Source organism: Cornus florida, unplaced genomic scaffold (genome assembly GCF_030987335.1).
Source record: "Cornus florida cultivar Cherokee Brave unplaced genomic scaffold, ASM3098733v1 CherokeeBrave_3.0.0_Hap2_Chr01, whole genome shotgun sequence".
In the NCBI taxonomy this organism is placed as follows: Eukaryota; Viridiplantae; Streptophyta; class Magnoliopsida; order Cornales; family Cornaceae; genus Cornus; species Cornus florida.
This window is the reverse complement of record NW_026775571.1, coordinates 121,255,130-121,265,787: the sequence shown is the minus strand read 5'-3', so window position 1 is coordinate 121,265,787 and position 10,658 is coordinate 121,255,130. Positions and strand designations below refer to the sequence as shown.

The following is a 10,658-nucleotide window of genomic DNA, read 5'->3' as shown; positions in this document are numbered from 1 at the left end:
TGATAAATGCATGCATAGAATTAAAGAACTAGTCTCGTCTCTAATTCAACAATCAACCTAGATATATGGAAGCAATCTTAAGCTTTAATACCTTGTTCAACAAAATTCTAGTACTACATCTCAACCTGTTTTATTTTGACTTAATTTTAATACCACCAAGAACCATGCATGCCACCCTTCCCCCAGTCACTCTCAACTTCAAACATCCCAAACTCAACAATAATACTTCCCACATTAGTGTTGTTTTAGACCGTAAATTCTCCTTCAGGAACTTCATGTTCTATGGATAGTTTGTAATATTGCTGCTGTGTGAAGTCTGAGTCTGAAAGCAGAGTAAAAGAAATTAAAGATTTATTTTATTTTATTTTATTTTATCTTTTTGGACAGTCGTATTGTATTATGAAGCACTCTAGTACTTCTGGTTATTCATAACATGTTTCTGAAACAGTTGCATTAGAAGGTAAATAGAAAACTGCATGTATGTGTGGTTAAAATTATTGGATCGACGTTGTAATATTTCAGATTTTTGGCCGAATGGCAACACCTTTAATTGCTAGCCCTCTCTTCCACTTCCCGCCTTCATATTCATACAGAGAGAATTCAATTTCTCCAACCTTATCTGGTGACATCTCAAACTGCCCTACTGGGATCTCTATCCATTGTCCCCTTGCCTTTTCCTTGAAGCTTTCTTTGTGTTCTTGCTTTTTTCCATCTGGGAGAACAAGTCTAATGTTCACTGGAACTTCCCACCCATCACCAGGATCCTTCAACATTATAACAAATATAACCTCATAGCCAACTCCTGGTGACAGCTTTACTGTCTCAAATTTTCCATGAACTTCCAGCCAGCAGACATTTAGCAGCTCCGCAACGTCAACAAACACATCACTGCAAAATCAGGAGATGTAATCATTCAGAATCAAACTGTATTAGATGAAACACTACTACTTGCGAATTCATTAATTACATCTTAATTTTCATTCCAATGGATCAAAAATTTAACTCTGCCAATCTTGTTAGGGTCAGGATTAGATATCTCCTCTACTTACTTGGTTTCTTTTAGATAGGGCCAGTGCCAATAACGTTTGTCGTCGGACCAAGTGATTGAGAGATTCCGTGCAAATAACATGAAGCAGTTGCTGTTAGACTTTTCTTCAACCCAATACTTCTGCATTTATAAGAAAATTTTGTAACCATTAACAGTAGCAATACTAATAACAATGGAAATGATCGATAATGACAATTTTGAAACTTGTCCTGGGTGGCAATAGTGTCAAGACATTCAAGCCGATATCCAAAAATAAATAAAATACTTTTTCTTGAAATGTTTAATGTTGTGATGGATTTCAGCCTCTTGGCATTGACACGAGACTTGCCTTCCTCTTCTGGTTCAAGAATACTCCAGCATGAAGCTGATGATAGAGCTTCTCTGTAGAGGACTTGTCAACTGGTGAATCTGCATCTTTCACAATATCTTCGTAGGCATGAGGGAGCTTCAATTCTGTGGTGGTCTCAGTTGCCTTGTAATGAATGTCACGGGCCTCTTGGCTCTGTGATGTTGTGTTCCTGGGTTCTTGACTAGTCTGTGGAGCCTCATCTTTTGACCCTCCTGACCCCATCTCCTCACTACTGTCTGAGACCTAGCTTGCATGGAAATCGTGGTTTTTTATAGCATGGCTGGGTATAATTTGTGATAGATTCGTTGGCATGCATCATATCTAGTGTGTAAGTAGGTGCCGAAAGTGTCAGAATCTGGTTCCCCTCAATGGTATGGTATGGTATTCGTTGCAAGGCTTTAAGGTTAGGGATGCAATATATTGTTAAACAACATGCATCCACCCTAGCTACACAAGGTCGTGAGGTTGCACAAATAATTCCCACGCTTTTACAAAAGTAATTATTCCATGCATAAAGCTAGCTAGCACAATGGTCTGAATTAGGTAGTGATAAGGCAGTCATTCTATCTATCTTTATTCCTTGCTTTTGACAAAGTGACTACGTATTTGGTTGGAGAAGATGATCGATGGATCGATGTTCATCTTGAATTTTGCTTCCCTTATGGAAGGAGGAAGATAAAGATGCTTATCATCAATAGCTGGTGGCATCATCCATCTTTTTGAATTATTTTGGGATGAGCAGTAGCGTTGTATGAAACAATTAATTGCTTTCGATCGGTTGTAGATGGATCTATAATTGAAACAATTATGCATATTGAAACAATTAAACATAGCTGATTTACTTACAACTTTTGACTGCCAGGCCGGATCCGGATGGATAAATGTAAAACGTCTTCACATTCTACTCTTTTATACATATATGAGACCTGTTGGGAAAAATTATGATTTTATATTTATTAAAATAATAATATCATCATCAAACCTTCTTCCAATTACACGTACAGGAGTAGATCGAAGTGATAAACCTGTGTTGCTTTATGATGTTGATCATTTTCTAGAGTGCATATGTAGAAGAAGCGCATGGAATTGATGATTTTCTTTCAACTTCTTGTTGATGGATGATCCATCTCACCAATTCTAGAGTGCGTATGTATGCTTTATTTATTTCTTTTATTATATCATAGAATAATACATAAAAAGAAGCGAATTATTCATCACTTGAAATTCAACTAAAATAGAAGTTGATACACGCACGCAACAATCAATCAAATATGGAAGCAACCGTCTTACAAGAAGTATAGGTTTAGTACATACGTTGCATGTTCAACGTACAAAACATCCCAAACTCAACAATACTAGTACTACTTCCAATGTTGTTGTTTGAGAGTAGCGTAAATTCTCCTCCAGGAACTTCATGCCACATGTCCTGTTTCACCCTGTAGAGCTCTAGTATAACGGTGCGCTGGGTCTCTTGTCCTCCGTCCACTCTCACCTTGAACTTGATGGGAGAAGAGTGCCACCCAAATGCATCAGCCCTGAACTTAATTATATACAATATTGTGTTTGTTTTTGCAGGTGAGAGTAGCGAGACAGCTGCCATTTTCCCTGTCACCACAAGCCAATTCACTTGTAAAAGCACTGAACCTTCTTCAAACCCGATCAACCTGCAGTATGAATTCCGTCTTCTTATATTTATATATATTACACAAATTAATTACGGTAATATCCAACAAATAATTAATATATATTTAACTTAATTAATCTTACTGTTTATCCTCTTGGGTAAGTTTGATGTGGTCCCAATAACGGGGATCGTTGCCCCATATGATGTATAATGCTCTGGTAGGGATTCTGAGTGTAGTAGAATCTGCAGGGTCACTTATGAAAGAGTGATCCTTTTTAAATTAAAATAAGATAAGTAATCATTAAATTAGGGGATGTAATGGACATGAATAATTAAATTGTGCATGAAATTAATTGTGTGAACCAAGTCCCAAAAAAAAAAAACATGGGTTTGAGAGAGAAAGAGGGGAAAGACATTTACATACACCCTTCAAGTGGGGAGAAGTGGAGTTACCATTTGCATGCTCATACTCCATTTGTTAGGTGGCCGGGAATATTATTGTTATTATTTTTTTGAAGCCAAGTGAAGAAGAATGTGAATTTAAGCCCCCGCGGTTTGGATGAGATGGGAGGGGGCTTGGCTTGGGCTATCCCTGGCCCAGGAGTCTCTTTCCCCTCTTTTATTACCACGATTAAAATTGTTGCTGAGGTGTAGGATCATCGACACCTTTTTCAGTTAAAAAAGAATGTGAATTTATATAATTGTAGCATGGGACTAATATGGATCCTACCAACTTAAGTAAAGTAAAGTGGGACAGTACGTACTACACCAATCTGAAATTTGATGGTAGTTAGTTGTGTACCATTTAATCACGGACTTCCTTCTTATTCCATTCCTCTTTTAACTCTTTTCATCTTTATCTTTCACCGAACCAGTAAGACAAATATTAATATGTATGTGGAATAATAATAGATGATTTAATCAGTAATTAATCTACTTTGCTAAAGGTGGATTCCATCACATTTTCCTGGATTGGCACGCATGCCTCTTCCAAGCATATTTCAGGTTGCTCAATTTAACTTTTTTTAAAATAAAAAATAAAAAAATGAAGGTAGTTCCTATTCATGTCTACTGCATGTCTAGGGAATGAGGAGAAATATGGCGTGAAGAGTAAACAACCAGAAGCCGTACGTACTCCTTTGGAATAAGGTGGTTTTCAAGTTATCTCTAAACCACCCCTTTATTCCTTTTTATCAACTCTGTCGTGTACCACGGCGAATGGGATACCCCCAAACTTGGTCCTCATCTCATTGGGGGGCGATATCAACTTGTTAGCAAATTAACCAAAATTTCATCCCAACCATCCAATCAATAAGTGGAGACCAAATCACCAATCACACATTTTGATTTTTAACTAGACTTTTTTTATTATTATTGATTTTTAAATTGACAAACATGATGAGTGGTGGGATTTTGAAAATCATAGAGTCGACTTTCACCGTCCCAAACAAAACAGTCTACTACCTTCGTAGTAAAGTGCGGCAACCTTGTACGTGGGTAGGTGTGCAGTGAGCATGTGCAAGTGGCACTGTTAAGGCTATTACATTGGGCGAGTTACAGGTGCATAATCCCACATCACTTAGATGTGGGAAAGAAGAAATATATACTATATATGTGTGTGTGTGTGTCACTCCAATTGGTGTGAGGTCTTTTAAGATAAAACTCAATAGCAAAATCGTACCGGCTCAGACCCAAAACGGACAATATATATTATAATATGTGGTGGAATGAGTACTTTGTGATTCAGGCTCACACTCACTCTAATAACTCCACTAATTGCTAAGCATCCCAATAGTCAAAACATTTTTCTTTTTTTGGTTAATTACAATGACACCCCCTTAGATTTGGGGTATTGACAGGCATATATAAGTTAGCCATTTTTTGAACACTCACACCCCCCGCCTAAAATTTAATCCAAACAAGCCCTTAAAAGTTATGAAAAGACGAGATTACCCTTCAGTAAAATATCAATTATTAATCTAAAATATCAAAATATATATATATGACAGAACTACCCTTCTTAAATCATATTTCTCTCTACCCTCTGCTCCGAAAAAACCTAAACTCGATGACCAGTGCCACGCCGCCGCAGTTCTAACCTTCGCGCCGTGCCGCGCCGCCACCGCTGGAGTTCCGAGCTCTGCGTTGAGGACTGACGAGGATGCCATCGAGCCGTTACAGGAACCGCGAACCAGAAAATCGTTACCGGAATCGTGACTGATTCCTCATTGCCGGCTCGAATTCTGATTTACCCGGCAACGGCCTCTGGCCAACAAAAACTCTGGATACTCTCCGGCAATGGCCTCTGCCCGAACCCTCACCGTCATCTATTTTTAACAAGAGGGAGACTTGGTGGGATGAATCGACCCCCAAGAATAGCGGTTGTGATGGATCCGACGGGGACGGGTTGGCGGTGAGTTCTGCGAGGATGAACTCGGCCTCGGCTTTGGAGAGCGGATGGCTCGGCCATGGAGGACTCGCGGCGACTGGTGAGGGCTCGGCCTCGGCTGTTGACAACGGGAAGACGGCCTTGGCAGTGGGTGACGGGCTGATAGCACTGAACGCCGGTGGATAGCTTAGCTGGACGGAATCGGCAGCAGTTGGCTTGGTTGACTTCGGAACGACAGTGACGGTCGCGGCTGACTGACAGCGGCGGTGACGGGCTCTGACTCGTCCGAGTTGGACTCGGTCGGGTTCAATGGCTGTGCTCGGAAGGTGGAGAAATGGGGACGGCAGACAGCTCGGGTTCAATTGGTTGGGTTTTGGTTTTCAATGGGTTCATTTGGTTGGATTTTTTATTGGTTTTTCATGGGATTAATTGATGGGTTTTGGTTGTGGTGGTAGAGGTTGCAGTGGTGGGTGGAGAAAGAAAGAAGGGGTGGGCAGTATTGGTGGCGGCGGTGGCGGTAATACAGCCGGGTTCAATGGCGACCTCTACCCTATGTTTTGTATGTATGTATATATAGATATATGTGTATAATTACCCTATTGTTTTGTATATATGTATATATAGATATATGTGTATAATTTTGAATTGTTGGGTTTGTGTGGTGGTGGTGGTGGTGGTGGAACAATGAAGAAGATGGTGGTTGTCAAGGTTACAGTGGTGGTGAATGGTGGTGGTGTATATTAGTTAAGGTTATTTTGGTCATTTTACGTGGTCAAAGGGTAAACATGTACTTTCATCCTATTTGGGGTGTCATTATTTAAGTTTGCAAACTTGGGGGGTCTCATTGTCCAAAAAAGAGCTAACTTATATATGACTGTCAATACGATAAACCTCAAGGGGTGTCGTTGTGATTAACCTTTCTTTTTTTTAAACTCTAATTAATCAAGAGAGTTTACATAGAGTAGGACTACCCTACAAGTTTAGATAAAAATAGCAAATTAAAAAATTATCAAAATCTGATTTTAATTCACACACAAGTACAATTGATTCTACTTCAAAGTGCAACCAGTTTTATTTTTCAATCTTGAGACATGTTTTCTTGCAAGAAGTGCATCGGGTTCAAGTTCCAAGTGCAACTGATTGTAAATATACTTTCACCGACCATGAATCATTTTTCTCAAGTCTTACCTCACCAAACTCGAAATTTAAAGTGTACTCACTCATATACCTGTTCCAAATGATGATCTCTATTGAATCGAAATATGTTTGCACATTAAAACACTATATTTTAACGCTAAAATTTATCAATTACAAAATTTATATTATATCTCACAAAAGACCTCTAGCTCACACCTTCGGTAATTTTTTATGCTTCAATTATTTATATATATGGTCAGTTAGCTAGTCACCTTAATTCTGTAGTTTCAGATTGATGCTTCATTTATTTATGCTTCATTTATTTATATGGTTGCAACCCGAGAGTATGGCTAAAAAAAAAAAGGTGTTACTATAACATTCCTAATAAAGGATTAAAAAATTCCACCTGAATTATACAACAGTTATTTACACGACTATTAAATATGATAAGCTTTCGCTTTTACTACAGTTTTGGGATATCAAAACTATTTTATTACTTTCAAACTCTTTTAATCGGGCGTTATAAGTGGCCAACCAACTTTACCTTTCACAAGGGATCATTACTTCAATGCTTCATGTAACACATCCACAAAACGGAGAGCAACCCCCGGAGAGTTAGGGCAAGTTAGGCCATTCCTACCTTCTTAGTTTCTCTAAATTATTCTAGAGTTCATATTTTGTAAACATATTTTTCGTATATTTTAATGTCAAAGTTTTCTTCTTCTAAAAATTTCTAGAAGAGTGCATCGATTCTTAATCATCTTCTTCTTGTCTCTTCTTCTTTTTCTTTTTTTTTTTTTTGGGTGAATTACACAGGCCTCCCATATGATTTGTCATAATTATAGAAACCTTCCTTGTGCTTTGAAAAATTACTCAAACCTCCCTAAAAATGAAACTATCCTACACGAACCTCCCCTCTTAGTGATAGATCGTTAAATAGACTAACGAACCTGTCTAATTACTAAAATACTTATACTTTAACTAAGGGTATTATAGGAATTTTAGTGTATTAAATACATTACATTAGCAAAAATCGTCATTGACCCTCGTTGACCATCACAGAAGGGAGGTCCATGTAGGATAGTTTCATTTTTAAGGGAGATCTGAAAAATTCTCAAACTACAGGAAGGTTCTTGTAATTATGAAAAATTATAAGAAAGATATATGTAATTTACCCTTTTTATTTTTAAGTGACTATTTTTGTAACACAAGTTTCATTATAAGTTCTTTTATTTAATTTTTACTCTCTACAATTTATATGTGGATCATTTTAAATAAATATAATGTAATAATATTTTGAAGAACATATTTTATAAAATTTTGATAATAGAAAGGGATGAAAATGTGTGTGCATACGATAAGTCTCCAATGTTTACGTAATTTGTTACGTAAAATAAAAGATTAAAAAAAAAAAAAAAACATTGACAATGGTGGTGATGAAAGTTGTGGTGTTGGAGGCTTGTTTAAATTTTTCTTTAAGCCTCCAATTGTGAGCAACCAAATCCAATATATAAATAAATAAACAATGCCTCCAATTGTGAGCAACCAAATCCAATATATAAATAAATAAACAATACCCTTTAATTATTCACGATTAGAAGCCCTGAACATTTGATCAAATTCTAAGTTAGAGGCACAAAGCAAAAGATTGGAAAAAAAAAAAAAAAAAAAAAAAAAAAAGATAGATTAAACAGTATAATTTGCTTCCATTATTCACTGCTCGCAATTGAAATTGTGTGATCAAATTAAATAACGATGATGCTCGGTGAGGTCTCCACTAAATTTAAGCAAACTATTTCACCCATCACTACAATGATAGATACGGTGACAACATTGACAAGCTATGTTGTACGTGTTTGTAGTTATTAGTTCTCTTATAATTAATCTCCCAAACATGCCTATATATATATATATATATATATATAAACGTACTGATGAATGAAAAAAGGATGCGAGCCAAGTTTACGTCATGCACCAATCTTATATATAGCATCGTGGATAATTAAAATGCTGTCAAATTTTATTCAACTATGAAGAAGCTAGGATATATTCTTATTTTTCTTTATTAGTTAACAAGCAATACAACTATTTTTTTGGGTAATAACAAGCAATACAATTATTCAAATCAAGGCTACATAATATATATATGGTTTCCTTTGTTTTGGACGTTATGAGGCTGGACACTTATTATATAGTAGTATGTAGTGTGTGTGTGTGTGTGTGTGTGTGTGTGTGTGTATCGATCTTCACTTAGGTGGTGGTGTCTCTTTAATGAATGCATGGTGAATTCGCAAACCTCCTTTCCACTTGCCACTCCATACTTCATACAAGCCAAAATAAAGCGTTCTGTCGTCTTCGGAAGCAACTTGAGATGGAACCTCCATGAACAAATTTTCCTCTGGAATTTGGAATTCAGCTTTATCGGTTTGAGTTGTTAAAAGCAGTTTTTTCCAAATGTATTTTCCCTTTTTCCCTAGCTTAGCCATGATGAAGACATGACAACCACTCCATCCAAATGCATCGGATGTCAATGACACTGTGAACCCAATTTGGTACCTTTTTTTAAGAACCAGAGGAATTGAACACGATACCTCAAGCCAACACACTTGTAGTAATTCTGCTACACTCTCATTTTTATTCCTGCTTAATGCACAAGCAATATATATATTATTAGAAATATTCCAAATTAATTTACATATATATAGCATCCATCAGCTACATAAAATGCAGGCCTGCCCCTGCTGCCAAGTTTGTGTGTTTTTGTGTGTGTATCTGTGTGTGTAATGCATGGGCATATAGAATATATTAATCCATGCCCTCTAGCTCTTGTTGAGATTATTTATATCTCTTCCTTCTTAATTTGTTGGACTATTTATATATATTTATTTACACATTCAATACAACTTGCTTAAACTTCCCAAAAATAATATAATAAAATAAAATAATAATTAATCTACAAAGAACTCACGTTGTCATGCGCCAATAACGATCGTCATTGCCCCATACAATATTAAGTCCTCTAGGAAAAATTTTACAATCATACGGATCCCGTTTTATAACCTGCATCCATGAAAAATATATATATATCATCTTAATTAATGTTGAATATTATAGAGAATTCATGAGAGAACTAATTCAATCATTCCAAAATATTTTAATGAATTTGATCATATATCTTAATTTTTACCCCTCGGGAAAACAAAGAACTCTTACATAAATATATATATGTATGCAGATAATTATAAAGAAGAAGAGTACATTTTACCTCTTTTGCCGTGGGGTCTGCCTCGTAATGAGGATTGTTTGAAGCCATAGGAGGCAAGCAAATAGAGCAAGCTAGACAGTGCGATTGAGTACCTTTTTTGTTCAAGCTTCTGTATGAAATTGAAGGATATATAGATTAGCAGGTTGTATATATATATATATATATACACGAATGAAAAGAAGTAGTGTGTGTTAGAGTTGCACATATCCTCTTCTACGCTCAAGGAATATTATTTTTAATAGTTGCACTCCACAAACAAAGAGAGATATCGATGGACAGAGTAAAGGAATCAGGAAAGTGTAAATGGACCATATGAAAAGAAAGTTGCCTTGACACTTTTAAAAAGAGAATATTAATTGTGGGCTAAAGCTATATATATATAGCTTTGAATTATTACAAATATATTATCAACCGGCTCATATTTCAACACGTAAGGAATCAAAATTAATTGTTGGGAAATAAAATTTCAATTGATATCTACATATATAAGTTAACGTAAATTCAATTCCAGATTACCCATGCATATTGGTGAATGGATATTCAGTATCAAACTCGATCAACATATATATATACATACATGAAAATCAACTCACCAAATTACGTGCGGAAATACAAGAAATACTCCCACTGTTTTTTTTTAATAAAAAATAAAAAATCACCAATACTTCCATGGTTTGTGTTGGATATATATATATATATACACACTCAATTACACGTACACCCTCGAAACATTAATGTTTCTTCGTGAAATTTAAAGACCAATCCTAAATCGTTGCTTTTGCCTTGGATATATACACTGAATCCATTTTTTTATTAAGGCATATATAGTTTATATGATATATGTTT

General features: G+C 36.1%; 3 protein-coding genes across 3 annotated transcripts; all 3 read right to left on the bottom strand.

Annotated features, from left to right (window-relative positions):
• Positions 1-334: 334 nt before the first annotated feature.
• LOC132268366 (protein PHLOEM PROTEIN 2-LIKE A1-like) lies at positions 335-1,651 on the bottom strand. The gene is made up of 3 exons (XM_059769224.1): positions 1,377-1,651; positions 1,050-1,168; positions 335-888 (listed from the first exon to the last, which is right to left on the bottom strand). The coding sequence occupies exons 1-3, from the start codon at positions 1,617-1,619 to the stop codon at positions 519-521; spliced, it is 732 nt and encodes a 243-aa protein (XP_059625207.1). The 5' UTR covers positions 1,620-1,651; the 3' UTR covers positions 335-518.
• Positions 1,652-2,557: 906 nt separating this feature from the next.
• LOC132272497 (F-box protein PP2-B11-like) lies at positions 2,558-3,514 on the bottom strand. Its single transcript, XM_059773655.1, has 3 exons — positions 3,446-3,514; positions 3,165-3,292; positions 2,558-3,061 (listed from the first exon to the last, which is right to left on the bottom strand). The coding sequence occupies exons 1-3, from the start codon at positions 3,494-3,496 to the stop codon at positions 2,701-2,703; spliced, it is 540 nt and encodes a 179-aa protein (XP_059629638.1). The 5' UTR covers positions 3,497-3,514; the 3' UTR covers positions 2,558-2,700.
• Positions 3,515-8,596: 5,082 nt separating this feature from the next.
• On the bottom strand, positions 8,597-9,999 carry LOC132268355 (protein PHLOEM PROTEIN 2-LIKE A9). Its single transcript, XM_059769215.1, has 3 exons — positions 9,813-9,999; positions 9,516-9,607; positions 8,597-9,187 (listed from the first exon to the last, which is right to left on the bottom strand). The coding sequence occupies exons 1-3, from the start codon at positions 9,858-9,860 to the stop codon at positions 8,794-8,796; spliced, it is 534 nt and encodes a 177-aa protein (XP_059625198.1). The 5' UTR covers positions 9,861-9,999; the 3' UTR covers positions 8,597-8,793.
• Between the last annotated feature and the right edge of the window lie 659 nt (positions 10,000-10,658).